Source organism: Monopterus albus, unplaced genomic scaffold (genome assembly GCF_001952655.1).
Source record: "Monopterus albus unplaced genomic scaffold, M_albus_1.0 scaffold99.1, whole genome shotgun sequence".
NCBI classification, from domain to species: domain Eukaryota; kingdom Metazoa; phylum Chordata; class Actinopteri; order Synbranchiformes; family Synbranchidae; genus Monopterus; species Monopterus albus.
In genome coordinates, this window is record NW_018127979.1 from 1,471,436 (window position 1) to 1,488,057 (window position 16,622).

The window sequence follows — 16,622 nt, forward strand, 5'->3', positions numbered from 1 at the left end:
CCATGTGCTCTTTAAGGTCCGCATCAGATGGTACCTATTCATAAAATAAATAAACCATTAGTTTTACTGAATCACTCAATATGTGGGTCAATTAAACAGGTCAGTTGTGCATCAGAGTGCAGACCTTGTCTTCTCCCTCTGGTGATGAAAGCAGGTTTTTCTCCTCCTGTTCAGGAGTTGGCTCTGCATCGCCACAGATTAGTTTTCCAAAGACCTAAATGTACACAACAAAGTAATAACATTAAAGATTTCAAGAAACTGATGCTATGTGCAACAAAAAATAATATTTGCTTAATGCAAATACTTCAAATGGACAGTGCAGTACAGTTATCAAAAAAATAACTTGTCAGGTAATTATAAGGTATATATGGACAAATGAGATGAGGCAGACCTGTGAGGTGATGAGGCGGAACACTCGGAGAGTCTCAGCCTCACAATTCTTCTGCTGGGCCATGCTGGCTGAGATCTGCCCTGGAATCTTGATGCTTTCACCCTCTTTCCAACCGAGGACTTTTACTTGGCGCACCCTCAGGGTATTTTCGGGACCTTTCAGTTCTACCTTGATGACGTGATGATCGCCACCAGGAAGCTCGCTTGTCACCCAGCCCATGTGACGTGAATCAAGGTCAACCTGAGATGAAAAGGCATAGAGGTGTTTGTAGAGATCTGTCAGATGTAAATCTTTAGTGAATTTCCAAGAGTGCATCACTCCTTTGATTCAAACTGAGTCAATAGAATTTGAAAGACAAAGTAAGCGATCAATATTTGCACCTACAAAACATTAAAATATCAGAAGGGCCACAAGCCAAACCAGTTTTCCTGTTTTTAAATATGGGTTTGATGATGTACAGTAGATCAATCAAATTTGACTGCACTTCAAACACCCCAAGGTTTACATTATAAACAGACATTCACTGATGCACAAATGATATTGTTTATACTTTAATCTCATGATCTCGACTCCTTCATTGTGAAGCCAAAAACTGTGACTATACCTGTTTGATTCTGCAGAGGTCCTCTATTGCTTTTCCACATAGGAATGTCACTGATGTGACTTTGTTCTGTGGAGGAAAAATTGCATTCACTGAAATACATCAGAAAAGCTATATAAATACCTAAACCTATGTAGATAAAACTGATCATCAATTCCACTAAATAATTCCATTATACACATAGATTCAATCAACAGTAACTACTTTTTAAAATCACTAAACACTTGGTTTGCTGTTGCCCCCTTACCCCAAGGTCTCTGGAGTTGTCCACATGAACAGACACATTGGAGGCATTTATGCCTTTCACACAGCCGATAGTGATGCTCTTGGTTTTGTTCTTGTCCTCATCTCCAGATTCCCAGAAAGTCTCTGTGGAGCTGTCCGTTAGGCTGCCAATCATGGCAGGACGACTGGACGTCTTGATGTCCACTACACTGGTTAGGTCCTTCAGACAGGTCACCAGGCAGAGATCCTATCACCGCACACAGACACACTGGCATCAGATCAATGGATAACAATAAGATCTGTACTGCTGACCAACAGAAGACAGATCTGATACTCTGTATAAGTAACTGAGTAAACAAGGAAGTGGCTGTTGTCTTGCCTGGCTCATTGCTTCATAGCCTGACTGCACACTGATGTTGAAGCTCTCCTCGCTGTCACCGTCATCCGACTTGGACAGGATGTTGTTGATGTGATGGAAAACGTTACTCTGGTGGAGGAACTGGTGGTCTGACTGCTTGAACTTGAGACTCCAGCACCTAAAAAATGTATCACAAATATTTCCATTCCTATACAATGTACATGACACTCAAGTGGCAAAAACACAAAGACAACACTGAAGAACTGATATTAGGCAATTTGTTGCTGGAAAATTGGTATTTTTCTACCAGAAACTATACCTAAGTGCCATCTGCTGAAGTGAGCTGCCACTAGGAAGGGACATCATCAGGTCAGAGATGGTCTGAAGGAGCCGATGGAAGGTGTGAGGGAGAGGATGCGCTGCCTCCCCAGCGATAACAATGTCTGACAGAGGGTGTTCACAGACACCAAGGTCTCTTTCCTGTAGGGTGCAGTGTGGTGACATTCATTATTAGAAGATACAACAACAAAGTAAAAGTAATGTGTAATGTTTAACTCCTCATCATTCATCACCTGTTCCACATTTTCTTTGTTTCCCTTGTTCTCATCGTCTTCCTCATCCTCAGGTTCAAAGGGTGATGGGGTGAGTGATGCCACAAAATGCCAAAGGATGTCATGCAAAGAGGTGGTCTGGATCACATTGCACAGCAGCCAGTTGAATGCCTGACAGGGACACCAAGAATAAATCATACTTATTAGTCTTATTATTACACAGAGGATACTAGAGTCAAATTAAAATATAATAGTAAAGTTAAATCTAATTGATTAACTCACAATATCCAGCCAATGAAATGGCTATATCCCTGCTGTATAATAAAAATATTAAAGCATGACTGAGCTTGGAGATTAAAAAAAGATATTGCAGCATGGGTAGCTGTACCTCCATTGCAAATACCCTGCAGGCAGACTTCCTCAGCGCATGCTTCATGGCAACCTCTAGGCCCTCCAGGTCATGGTGCTGGATAACAAAAGCCAGGACAGGCCACTGGAAGTTTCTCTCCCCCTTACTGAGGGAGCCGTGGGCCGAGATCAGCCGGGAGAGCTCTGGAGACGGGTGCCTCAACAGGGAAGAGCCCACCTCTGAATGGGACAGAGCAGGTCAATGTTACAGATGATGTTGTTTCCAATTCATCCCTCAGTATCACTAATATTTCTTAAAAGACTGTGTATGATTACCTGCATCACCACTATGGACCCTGCGTCTGGGCACGGCTTTGATCCGGGCTGGAGAGGGTGAGTGTTGCTTGTCATATTCGGAAGCTACGACTGAATAAGACCTCTGAAACACCGTACGCTTAGCTGTGTCACTGTCTGTAATTGGACTGGTCTCAAGACTAAAAGAGAGCCCATAAAGACAAAAACAGGTAGAGAATCTTCAACCTTGAATTGAAGTAACTTTGAAGACATCAAAATCCTTTCAGACCTAAGATAGCAGTAGATTAAGTATGTTTTGATGAAGAAAATGTTTTCCCTGTCAAAACAGTGCGTTTTCTTTTCAACACATATTGAAGGTGGGAGGAAGATATAAAGGGATGTACAGATGTGAAAAGATTTAGGAAATAATTAAAAGAAAAAGAAAAGGAGCTACCGTAAGCCATTTGAAAAGTTTGATTTGATTTGATTTGATTTGATTTGATTTATTCTTTCAAGCATGTAAAGACAGTTGATATGACAACACACGATTGTACACATAATCCAGGGTAATTTCATCCTTGTTGTTTTTTTTGTTAAAAAAAAAAATTAAATAAATTAAAAAAAAAAAAAAAAAAAAAAAAAAGAAACAAAAAAGAAACAGCCAGACTCTTTTGTATAGTGTGTAGTGTATTATGGCACATTTTTGGAACAATATGGAGGTGTGCCATTCATTTTTCTCAAAAATGATACTAAATACCTCAATAGCTATAAAAGCAATACACAGCCTGATCTGCAGTTGTGTTGAATATTAGGTATGCACTTTAAGTGTATTTAGTTTATAAACAGGAGTAGGAGGTGCCATGAGAATATCTTTAGGCAACAGGAGCAATTTACTCATTTTTTTAAGCAGACTAATGGCAAATAGTGGAAGTAATTAAAGAAATGGCACAAGTAAGATGTTTTACCTGGGGGGCATCGATTTCATGTTGCTCTCTGGTTCCTCAAACACATTGGGGCAGGCATCAGGGGTAACCGAAATGTAGGGTGCAGGAACAGACGTAGAGCGCAAATACCTCATCTCATCTTGGAAGAGGTTATCATCTTGATAGGCCCCAAAGTTCTCTGTGTGTTGCCTGGGAAATGAAAGGAGAGTGAGAGCAACTTAAATTATCATGCAAATACTTAATGCAAGGTTTTCTTATGTAACCTATTATTAACTGAGATGGTAGCTACCTAGCTAGTGTCTGCAGGTAGAGACAGCCCATTTTATTGGGGAGTTCATCTGATATGCCTTCCTTGAGGCTGGGAAGCAGCTGGGAATGCAGGGGCCGGGGAGGGTGGTGGCACAGCATGCTGGGCTCTGCAGCACTGCTGAGGGACAGCAGGAACAAAGCATTTGCACGAATCACCTGATGGGCCTCCATAGTGGGCAGCGCCCTCGGTGTCTTCACTTGCAGAGGTTTCTTCCTTGACTGCTTAACCTGGTAAATAACATCCAGTGTGTGTTTGGTTCAAGTAGTCACAGAAGTGATGCAAAAGGCTGACAGTATTTCAGTAACAGACAGACACAGATTTAAGTGCCAAAGCCTTGCAGCAACAGTAGGCTACCTTTTCCCTGGCAGTCGTCTGTTTCTCTCTGAGGTATTTTTCCCGACAGCGATCACAGACCAGGTACCAGGTGCTGCCTCCTATGCCTCCATCTCCACAGTTCCCAGCCCAACCACCACAGAAGTGGCCGATACTGTTGTAGCCCTGGCCTCCAGCATAGCGTCCACAGCCTGCCACAGAAATAGAAAAGAGGGATGTTAAAAGCACAGAACACATTTTAAATTTGTGCCACTGTAAACAAAACTACCATCTGAACCCAACATACTTTGTGAATATGTGATTGACTAACTTATACCTAAACACAAAACTCTAATCAAGCTTCCCTTAGTCTTACCTGGGTGAGCCTGTCTCATATGGTAGGTGACCGGGTAAGGGTGAGATTCTCCACACAGCTCACAGATAGTGTCTTTCTCTGGTCCACCCATGGCAAGCTGAGCCATCTCTCCGAACAGATTCCCTCTTGGACGCACCTCGACCTTCTCCCTTTTCTTCTTCTCCTTCTTTGCTCTTTTACTGTCTTTCTCATGCTCCTTCTTTTTTAAGATTGCACTGGACCCCGGGCTGGGGAAGATCATGTTCTGAGTTGCTGCCTTGATGGTGGCCAGTGAGATGTCCTCCCAGAATGCCACCAAATGCTGTAATGTTAATGGTAAGATAGACTTTGCCCTCATAGAGGGATGAGAAGCCATCTCATAAGAAATGGCCTCTCCTTTCCCATCCTCACACTTCTCTGGCAGTGGAGGTTCCTTCAACATGGACAGTACCTTGTTTTTGTTGATGCTTCCCATTTTGGAAATGTCTGGGCCATGTGGAGCAATATTAAACATGTTAAGTGCAGAGGAAATCTCTAAAGAGTGGCGGTTCTTTAACTTACTCTCCTTCTCCTCAGCACCCTGTCCACTCAGAGAGCAGCGGATTGGAGCGTGCTCTTTGGTCAAGTCTGGGTTGAACTTGAGGAAGGAGGAGCAGGCCATGGCATCGTGGACAATACCTTCATGCCATAGGAATGCTGCGAAGACTGCTCGTGCACATTCAGCCACAGAGGGTGACATGGCCTGTTTGGCAGGCTCTGTAATCTTTGAACTACTCTCACCTTTAAACAGAGGTCCAGACTTTTCCTTCTTAGGGCGTGTGTGTCGACTGGAGGTTTTGCGGCTGACTTTAGGTGAAGAGCGACTCTCTAATTCCTCTTTAACAGGGGCTTTTCCAATGCTAAAATGCACCTTACATGAGCCCTCTTCAGTGTTGCGGACCTCCACATTCTCATCATTGGTGTCCTCAGAGATGAGAGAACTAGAGGTGCACACCTCCACTACCTCACTGTGGAGGTTCTCTTGGGTTACATGTGGAGAAGGAACACGGTTCTCTACATTAGTGGTCACACCTTTATTTGGATCTTTAGGAGATGGTTTGGGGGAAGTAGATCGGCCCCTAAGAGGCTCTGTAAGTGGAACCTTCTTCTTTCTGAGTGTGTCTGGGTCTAGGGTGTATGAATCTGATTTGGATCTCTCTCTAGGAAGGTCTAGCTGCGCTTTGGAGGATGGACTAACTTTAGGTGGGAGGTTCTTGTCATGGTGGGTTGAAGAGGAGTGCTGGGGAGAGGACATGCTGGAGGGACTAGACCTGCCTGAGGAGGATTGGCCTTTTTGTTTGGGAGACGAGGAGCGAGAGCCAGGGTTTGGGGACTCAGCCCGAAGTCCTGAGGTTTTACCATCTGCCTTTAGAGCCTGCAGAGTGTTGTGATTGGGCGAGTGAGAGCGACTGTGAGAATCAGACCTCAGTTTGGCTGTGTCCGACCTAAGGATGAGCGCTTCACTGGCTGAGAGCCCACCCTCACTTGTCTTGATCCTGCCATGTTCAGATGAGCGGCTTCCCCGACCCTCTTGTTTGGGTGTGCGATTCTCCTGTCGGTGCTTAGAGGATGGGGACATGGGCCTTCCACCAGACATCAGGTTACCGCGTTCACCTAAACATTGACAATTCAAACACAGTTACACCACCAAACAGGGCATCATCGGCAGTAAAAGATCAACTGCTTAATGTAACTTGAGATGCAACACTCAGCACCTGAGCAAAAAATGAAATGTTGAAAAGGAAAGGTAAAATGAAATAAAGGTCAGAAAGACAGACAACTAAAGACCTAAAGGTGAAAGATCTTGTACCACATAGCAAATGACAATTCTTCTGTCTGTTACCGAACAGCCACTGATATGGATGAAGTAGCTAGTGAAAAACAGAGAAGCTGATGAAAAATGGATTCCAGCCCAGTCATGGGAACTCTCCTAAAACTAGACCTAGTCTTGATGATCACCAAGAATAGATGTTTTAATAGCCATCAGTCTGGTAACCAAACATACTGAAGATATTCAGAAGTCAATAGTATTCCACATTCGTCTTTTTCCCCGTCTTTTTTTTTTTAATGAAGTTAAATCCAAAACCTGTGCTTATTAATCACTACCTTCGATAACTTAAGTGTGTTGTACCCTTCTTTAGGGGCATTATTCTGAAAGATAGCATAAACACACGATTCCCAAAATATTATTTACCACATAGCAGCCTGCAGTTTCTTGAGATCCTACCCACTCTCTGTTCGGTCTGAGGGAGACATGTATGCTGTGACTACCCACCCTTTTGCCTTAGAGCGAGAGATGAGAGAGCAGTGCCATGCCCAGCCATGGAGCTTTTGTGCACACGCTCGCGAGAAGCAAGGCTGCGTGATGAACCATCTACGGCTGAGAACAGTGGAGAGGGTAAACAAACAAGGTATGGAAAGCAAGGCCACCACCACAGAGAGAAAGAAAGCACAAAGAGGCAATGGGTCAAGTCAAAAAAGTGAAATAGAAAGAGGCAAAAGGACAGTACGTTAAAGTGAGTGAGTAAAAGTCCAACATCCAGAGAAACTGATAAGACACGATGACAGAGACACTTACAGAAGATGAGAAAAAAAACTGCGGAACCCTGGTGTGTTATAGAGGAAAACAAATACTAATTTACAGTATGTGCATCATTTAGTAATTTGTGCTCTCAATTTACTATCATATTATGTATTTTGCCTCTTCCCCTGTTGTAGAGGGCAGCTAACACCTTTGGTGCAGCACGTTCAGAAGACAAGGAAGCAGATATTTATAAAGTGCTCCAAAACTGTGATGCTGAGTCACTATCAAATTTTTTTTTTTAGAGAAAATCACATTATCCTATAAAACAGGTTTAAGGAATCTCACAGATAAGACAACATTGAGTTTAACAGACAAAACCAAATCAAAGATCAAAATAAAACCCTATTTATTGAAGTGATCCATAGTGTGTGTGTTAAGAGTACATGTAAGACAATGCCAATGACATGAAAGTGATAAATTAGCGATATGTAGTACTGAGCATGTTTTTTCTCCACAACTTCTTCCGGGCTCCATAAGAAACAGAACCAGTAAAGAAAAAGTAGCAATGCAGAAGAAAAGACCAAAAGGGAGTAAAAAAAAAAAAGTTAGAGGTTGAAAGGTTAGAGAAATAAGATCCTGTTGAGAAGAATATTTTCCTTTAAATTGCAGTATTTTTTGAAAATCTGTAATATGTAAAAGCATATCTGATGTGACATTTAACAGTTTGTTTTTTTTTACATTTTAGACAATACTGTAGTTGACATCTGTGGTGAGGCCCTGCGCCGGTGGTGGTGAGGAAGAAAATGAAACATGGTGTTAATCAAAGATGGTGGAACATCCTGATTTAAAGTTAAAGAAGCGCTGAAGATGAAGATTTGGGGAAAGGCACACAAAACAAGAGAGCAAGCATAAAAAAAAAAAAGCATCTCAGCCTATTGTTTAAGCTTATGGTAAAATATCCCATTTATCAAGATGTTCAGTCTAGTATTAAAGTTTGAAATCTTGTTTTCAAAAACAAGTGAAAATACCTCTAAATATGTGCGGTGTTTTTTGAAAGCAGTACCACCACATTAGTTTTTTAGAAACAAGATTTAAACATTGAATAATAGACAAGATGCCTTGTTGGGGATATTTCCACACTGCCAAACATAACTGTGCCATTGTGCATCAAACATCGCTCCTACCCTCTCCAGAAAACAAAAAAAAAATGAATAAAAAAATAAAAATTAGGAAAACAAAACTTTTGGAAGGAAAAGGAGCTACACCCGTGTAAGGGCTGTCAGAAAGCAAGACAGACTTACTCAGAAGCTGTGGTTGTGGCTGAGACAGTTGGGAGGGGGATTGTCCAAACACAAATGGGCTGTGGACAAGGGAAGAGGAGGAGGGAAGTTGGGCGGTTTGCTCAAATACAGAGGAGGAGGGAGCTGCTGAGAGGAAAGGCCCAGACTGAATGGAATTCAGTATGGCACTCAATCGGTCACCTGCAAACATGGAGACAGGGGAAAACTACAGCTTATACTATGACCTGAAGTTTCCAAAAGGGGGATGGGGGTCATTCACTGATCAGCCAGTCATCCATCCCTATAACAAAACAGATGTGCAGAATGGGAGGAGCCATTCCCAGAAATTAAAAGTCCTCCTCTTACAGTCCTATTGTCTGCATCGACAACAATAAGTACCTAGCAAATGAAGGACTTCTGAGGTTTGGTTTGAGCATGAAAGTCGTCTGGTTGCATGATGAGTACAAAAGGTGAGCAGCTTGGTCGAGAATCATCACATACAAGCCAGAATGAGAATCAGTTTTATTGGCCAGGTGTGATGGACACATGAGGAATTTGACTCAGGTACATCAGCTCTCAATGTGCAAACAGTAAACCAGCATAAGGCTGTGTAATATAACAAAAGCCTGTGTGCATATGGAAAAACTGAAGAAAAAATTAAAACAAGCCATCTACAACTCCCAAGGGTAGTGTTGGCAAAAAAAATAAAAATCCAAGCTCAAAATTCTTTTGCATGCACCACTGATGTGTATGCAACAGAAGCTAGACTAAAGATTATACTTCATAAAATCTTGATAATTTCATTAGCTAAATCTGTTTATTTATAGATCCTCTAAAAACTTTAGATGAATCCAGCAACTATGGTGTAATGTTTTACTGCCATTTGCAACAATGCAGTGTTCTGAATTGAAAGTTTCGAAATTATTAAAATGAGCAGAAATAAAATGCTGGTAAGCCATTGTTAAAACACCAGTGTTTCCATGCTGAAGAGCATAAAACTTTCAAATAGGATTTTACAGTGTTAAAAAAAATTCTCCCAGACCCAGAAGCTCCTCCCATTTCACAAATCTATTTGGGGAAAAGATTTTTTTGAGGAAGGGGCAGAGAGGAGTCTCTTGCTGTGGATTCATTTATGGAATCACTCTTTGAAGAGAAGTGCCAAAGATATGTGATTCATATACAGTCAGTACAGAAAGTTTTAAGACACTTTCAAAATTTCCATATTTTGTTATGTTTCAGATTCATCTTTAAACAGATTCAATTGTTTTTTTCTCTCAATCTATACACAGTGCTCCAGCTCGACAATGTAAAAACTGGCTTTTGGAATGTTTTGTAAATGTATTAAAAATACAAGACTGAAATATCCCATGTACATTGTTATGACAGTTGCAAATGCGCTGTTTTGCATCCTACTCCAATCAATGGTCTATATAAGGTCTCATAGTAGATGATGTGTGTCAGAGTGAGAGCAAAGCCATGAAGTGGAGAGAACTGTCCATAGACCTGTGAGATAGGATTGCTTCAAGACAGATCTGCGACAGGATACAAGAACATCCCTAAAGCATTGAAAATGCCCAAGAGCATGGCAGCTTCCATCATTCTCAAATGGGAGAGATTTAGAACCATCAATGTCTTCATAGATCTGTTCACCCAGGCAGACTGAGTAATCAGGGATGAAGGGTAACCAAGAACCCAAGGGTCACTACAAATGATATACAGAGTTCCTTTCTGGAGATGGGAGAACCTTACAGAAAGTCAACCATCAGCACAGCACTCCACCAATCAGGCCTCTATGGCAGAGTGGTCAGAAGGAAGCCATTCCTCACTAAGAAGCACATTACAGCCCAGTGGGAGTTTGCCAAAAGGCACCAAGACACTTAGACCACAAGAAGTAAAATCCTATGGTCTGATGAGACAAAGACTGAACTATTAGGTCACAATTCCCAACGGTGTGAATGGAGAAAACTAGGTACTGAGTATCACCTCATCAATACAATCCCTACAGTCAAACACTGTGGTGGCAGCATCATGCTTTGGGACTGGGAGACTAGTCAGGATAAATGCAGACCATCTTATAGATGTCTAGATATAGACCAAATCTGAATAAAAGCCTTTTCCACAGTGCTCAGGATCTGAGGCTGGGACGAAGGTTTACATTTCAACAAGACAACATCACCAAGCATACTGCCAAAAAACACAGGATTGGCTTTGTGAAAACTCTGCGAAAGTCCTGAAGTGGCCCAGCCAGAGTCTGGACCTAAACCCTGGAGAGACCTTAAAATGACTGTGCAACAACACTGCCCATCCAATCTGGATGACCTTGAATGATTCTGCCAAGAAGAATGGAAGACAGTTCCAAAAGAAAGGCGCCAAAATTGCAGCTTCATTCTCAAGAACACTTGAAGCTGTCACTGTTGCCAATACTAAGTGAAGGGTCTGAATACTTATGTAAATGGATTATTTCAGTTATTATATTTTTAATAACACTCCAAACCTGCATCATTTTGTCACTGTGAAATATTGTATGCAGATTGATGAGAAAAAAAAGAACAATCCATTCTAAGATAAGTCTGAAACATAACAAAATGTGGAAAACTTGAAGGGATCTGAAAACCTTCTGTACTAGCTGTACTAAATATTGAGCCAACACTGCATCAGCCATTATTCATAAGCACTCAGCACTTATCATAGAAGTCTCTCAATCTCTTAACACAACTAGGACTTGGTTACTAGTCTAACTGTCCACCAACCAGATACAAAACACAATCACCATTTAGCTACTGACAAGTCTGAAATGTATGTTTCCGAGGAGACATTCTGAGGGTCTGAAGTTTTCATCTGTAGCTGTTTCATCAATTGTTGGAGCCAAAAGTGAAGCTGAGATGGTGAAATCAACCTCCATGGCTCAGTTTTGAAGGCTGAGATACCTTTCCCACAAGACTGCTGTCCAGTTTGTTCAGCATTGCCACAGACTGGTGCTTCATGCTGACCAGTTTGAAGGTGACTCACAAAAAGTGCTGCTTCACAGTATGGTGGATCCATCAAACAGGTGGCTAGTGATCCAACCTTTATTTCCATTAGATGGCTCAGCAGGAGCTGTCTTCTTGACCTTGAGTTGCAAAGGCCTGCAGCCCCCTGATGGCTTCTACAAATGTTCAATATGCTAATGGTAATTTGTCGTTAAGAGGGTTTCTATTTCAGGAGATGTGTTAGCCCACACACCTTGATGAGGTTTCAAAGTTAAATGTCACAGCAAAATTTTTGTTTTAAAAGATACAAATGCAACTCTGTGTCACACAGTCTTTACCTCTCCCAAGTGTAACAACCATCAATAAGCAGCCTGCGTCATCACTAACTGGGTTTTCTCTATGTTAATGTCGCCAAAATGACACTGCAATTAGTCTGTTTTCTACTTATCACATTAAAGCAACAGAAGAAAAGCAGCTCCTGTAAGTTTAGAATTTGCTGTCATACAGCAGGATTAAGAGCATGTTAGTCTTCTGTGTAGCCATGTGCCTCTATGTTAAAAATGACGTGTGAATGGGCCTTTATTCAACTGGTACAACATAGATTTTAACAGAGAACACTATATTGTTTGCATAACTATGATTCTTTGATAAACATGGCTAAGTGTCATGACTTATCAAATCAACCTCTTTTTTAAAAAAGAGTGAGGAAGAAGAAAGAAGTTTGTTCTTTTGAAAGAAAACTGACACAGCATCAGCACAATATTCAGGCAGAAAGAGACTGGAGCCAGGCAGTCTTTGACAGATGGCAAAATTAATGAGTTCATACTGGTGATGTATTCAGTATTCAACCATATTTTGAGAAGAGTGATTATGTAAATGATCAAATGTTTTCTAAGATTAAATTGGAAGAACACAGAGAATAGGATGAAATCACCGAGATGCGTTCAGGGCTTGTAACCTGCGCTGGGCTAGCCCACAATAACCACCAAAACAAATCAATAATAGTGGAAATGAATGAGTACACAGTGACCGGCCCATGCACACAGACATGTGAATCACATTGCAAAGATGTTAGGCATGAAATAATGACAGCAGACACACCAAAAAGCATGCACAAATAAGAAGAGATGATAGATCAGTGACTGCCTGTGACTTTAATGGGCCTGACTGGCCCAAACATCTGTGCCAAAAAGTGACTTTACCACATGGACACATTAATGCAATTAAAATGCGGTAATGTGTTAAACTATTGGTGAGAAAAGTCTTAGTCAAAAGTATAGGCAAAGCCCAGAGAATGTATGCTAATTAATGGAGGGAATGTTCAAAACAAGAGGGCTAGAGGTGGGGTTTATGTCACAAATATCACTTGAAGTCTTTGGCTAAAGTCTAATGATTCATAAACCTCAAAGGTAAATTAACAGGATCAAAGAATGTGGATGTTAAAAGCAAAGTGATATGCAGATTGACGATGCCTGCAAAATTTTACTTCTTAAAACCTACCCTAGTTGACCTCACCTTTGTTGTTGGAGATGCCGTAGTCAAAGCCCTGGGCTCCATTTGAAGTTGTGGCTCTGTTGAAGGCCTGCACAGAGAACGGGCTGGGAGGAGGGGTCTGGGCCCCAAGTTCAAGCAATGTAGGTTCTACGAAAGCAATTTAGATCATGTTATTTTACAATATCTCACATTCAGAGGTTTAAAGAGTTCCCTGTTGAATTTAAATCTAGATTATGAGAAGGGTTTAAATGAAGACGTTAAACTTTGGCTTACCGTCGTCATGGCGGAGGTACTGGTTTCCCCCGCGATCTCTGGCCAATGACCAAGCCTCTCCTTCATCACTCTCACAGAACTCCACTACACTGTTCTTATCCAGCTGTACCCAGGTCCCCTCTGAGTTGACCACCTGATACACAAATAACACTCTTTATCCACACTCACACACACTGGATATTTGTCACACACATCCAGATGATTTCCTCACTATCACCTGCAGATCTGGATCTTAAAAAAAAAAAAAAAAAAAAAAAGAAATGTCACGACTCTTTTCCTTGTCAACCGCAATCCATCCATGTTATTACTGCACAGACAAAACCATGACAGTAGATCATTCACATGCATACAATTCATCTGATTGACATACAAAATCTACATCACTGGATCAAATGTAATTGACTCTGTATCAGCAGACACTGGGAGAAAACTGATATAGCTAAAATAAAAATAAAAACTTATTCTAAGAAAGAGGCAGTTTATTGAAAGGTAAATGCAGGAGGTTGTTTTTCGCAACTTCCTGAAATATTGTTATTTTAGAAGAATATGCACACAGAAAAGAATTAGTATGTGCAGGCTACTCGAGACAGGGAATTCAAGTACAGGCTCAGAGAGGAAACTAGTGAACAGCATGACACACCACAGCAGCCAAAGACAGGTCATTTCCAAAAGAGGGGAGGCTCCACTCATCACCAGGCCAGAGACAATTTATAGAGTTTGAAGTACATTAACAGAACTGTTAAGAATGCAAGGAAGATATAGTCAAGGCACAGAGAGGCTTCAGCATTTTGAGATCAGATTTTCACTGAGAAATCTCAAGGCAGCTGAGTCTGTCACCCTGAAATTGTAATGGATTTATAAACAAACTGAAATTAGTAAATCAGGAAGCATGTGAAAAAGTTGAAGCCGCATGAGCTGCTGAGACCTCAACATGTTGAACACAAACCCACAAGCACCAAATGTGTTCCCCCTAGAAAGAGAGATTGTAGTCTTTACCTTCAAAAATCACTTAAGGGAATAGAGGGAATTTCTGACACCAGCTACAGCACATTGCGTGATCTAAACAAAAGGATTTATTGAACTCCAGCCACAAAATATACATTGAATTGTTTGGGGTGAGTGCATACCTCGCCTATGGCCTTGACCTTGTTGCCAAGTACTAACATTCCAATGGGGATACCCCTAAGGTTTGGGCAGCTTCTGATGTTGTGACCAGAGGGGCCAGTCTTCACTACCTTATAAAGTCCTGGGCCGCCTCCCTGCCCTGCCCTGTTCTGCACCCGAATGGGGGCCTCGTGGGAAGGGCAGCTGCTCACCTCCTTTATGTTCTCCTCCAATTGGCCCCTGACCTCCTGCAAGAGGTGAGAGCATGGATCAGACACAGAGTAAATCATGAACAGGCTGCAGACATAAGAAAAACGAGGACAAGGTTCAGACTATTAAGTCCAGATTTATTATGGTGAAAAGCCACTGTTAGCAGCATAACAGGAAGTTGTTGTAAAAGAGCATGTGTGCTCAGCCAACCATCCCTGTATAAATTAAGGTAAAATTTTTAAAAAGGTTTTAGGTCATAGCATGTGTATTTCTCAGTGCCAGAAATGAAAGACATCTTTTGCATGGTCTTCAGTGTCTTAAAGCAATAGTTCATGATAGCGATAATGATTTTGTTAAAAACTTGGTGGCTAAAAGAAGACTGATACCAGTTCTCATATCTCTCTTAAATATGAGGCTACAGTCACCAGCCAGTTAGATTAATTTAGCATAAACACTGGAAACAAGGGAAAACTGTTCTTTTTTTTTTTTTTTTTGTACAAAAAACATGGGAAGCTTTGTGTGGGACTATTTCTACACAGTTTTTGTACAAATTTTTCAAATCATATCATGCATTAATTAGTAAGCTTTATGTGCTGATATGCTCATATTGTCACTTTCAAACAGAGCCCAAACAGTTGTCACTCTGATTATGGTCTTTATGCTAAGTTAAGCTGTAGCCTTTTATTTACAGGCCAGATATGAAAGTTGTACTACTCTTTGCAACTTACGTCTGGCAGAAAGCAAATAAGCACATTTCTCAAAATGTTGACTTTTTACTTTATACCCCTTTAAGATGCTGTGTCTCTCTCAGGTGACATCCTATTGTTTAACAATTAATAGCTATCGCATGAAATGAATAATTTATAACCTAAATAAACTTCCATCCTCAACAGCAGTACAACACAGTGAAACAGAATATTTATCCCCAGGTATTAAAAATGCGTTCTCTAAATCGATGTTTAACACATACAAAAATATATATTATTGAAAATCAAAGTGCTCACAGTTCATACAATATAAAAATTCATCACCACTCGACACTGAATTGCAATTTTGGTGAATTTTAATAGACAATGGACCTACTCAAATTAAGTATAATATTACAATATTTTCATAGAATCTATAGGGAGGCATGCTATAACACACAACAAGCCTCATGCAACAAACTGGACATTAGTATAGTCAGTATGGAAAGTTTCCAGACCCTTTCAAGTCTTAAAATAGACTCAATTCATTTTTTTTCTCTCAGTCTACACTGATTTCTGGAGTGTTTTGTAAATGTATTAAAAATAAAAAACTAAAATATCCCATTTACATAGGTATTCAGAACCATTTAGCCTAACATCTTCTTGACAACAACGCTATGAATGCAGCCTACCACCTTTGTTTTGGAATTTTTTTCCACTCTTCCTGGCAGAATCGTTCAAGGTCAACCGGGTTGGCTGGGGAGTGTTGGTGCATTTTCAGGTCTCCCCAGAGATGCTCTATTGGGTTCAGGTCCGGACTCTGGCTGGCCCACTCCAGGACTTTCACAATTTTCACAAAGCCACTCCTGTGTTTTCTTAGAGGTACACTTCGGGTTGTTGTCTTGTTGAAATGTAAACCTTAGCCCCAGCCTGAGATCCTGAGCACTGTTGAGAAGGTTTTCATTCAGATTTGCTTATTTTTTCTCCATCCATCCTCTCCTCTATCTTATCAGTCCCAGAAAAACTTCCCCACAGCATGATGCTGCCGCCACGGTGCTTGACTGTAGAGATAGTATGAGTGAGGTGATGCTCAGTGCCTGGTTTTCTCCACACATGCTGCTGCGAATTGTGGCCAAATAGTTCCGTCTTTGTTTCACCAGACCAGAGGATTTTGCTTCTCATGGTCAGAGTCCTTTAGGTGCCTTTTGGCAAACTCCCAGTGCGCTGTCATGTGCCTTTTAGTGAGGAATGGCTTTCATCTGGCCACTCTACCATAAAGACCTAATTAGTAGACCTCATAGTGACCCTTAGGATCTTGATTAGCTGTGTGATCAAGGTCCTTGATCCCCGATTA

General features: G+C 41.2%; 1 protein-coding gene across 1 annotated transcript in view; it reads right to left on the reverse strand.

Annotated features, from left to right (window-relative positions):
• mycbp2 (MYC binding protein 2) overlaps positions 1-16,622 on the reverse strand; it is a 79,220-nt gene that overhangs the window by 6,168 nt on the left and 56,430 nt on the right. The window contains 17 exon segments of the mRNA XM_020609421.1: positions 1-34; positions 125-214; positions 392-631; positions 996-1,061; positions 1,240-1,464; positions 1,597-1,753; positions 1,895-2,055; positions 2,148-2,297; positions 2,515-2,714; positions 2,811-2,968; positions 3,734-3,901; positions 4,002-4,249; positions 4,377-4,546; positions 4,711-6,342; positions 13,017-13,142; positions 13,269-13,401; positions 14,396-14,620. The exon segment at positions 1-34 is cut by the window's left edge and continues 33 nt beyond it. Of these exon segments, the coding sequence (XP_020465077.1) occupies positions 1-34; positions 125-214; positions 392-631; positions 996-1,061; positions 1,240-1,464; positions 1,597-1,753; positions 1,895-2,055; positions 2,148-2,297; positions 2,515-2,714; positions 2,811-2,968; positions 3,734-3,901; positions 4,002-4,249; positions 4,377-4,546; positions 4,711-6,342; positions 13,017-13,142; positions 13,269-13,401; positions 14,396-14,620 (4,183 nt within the window).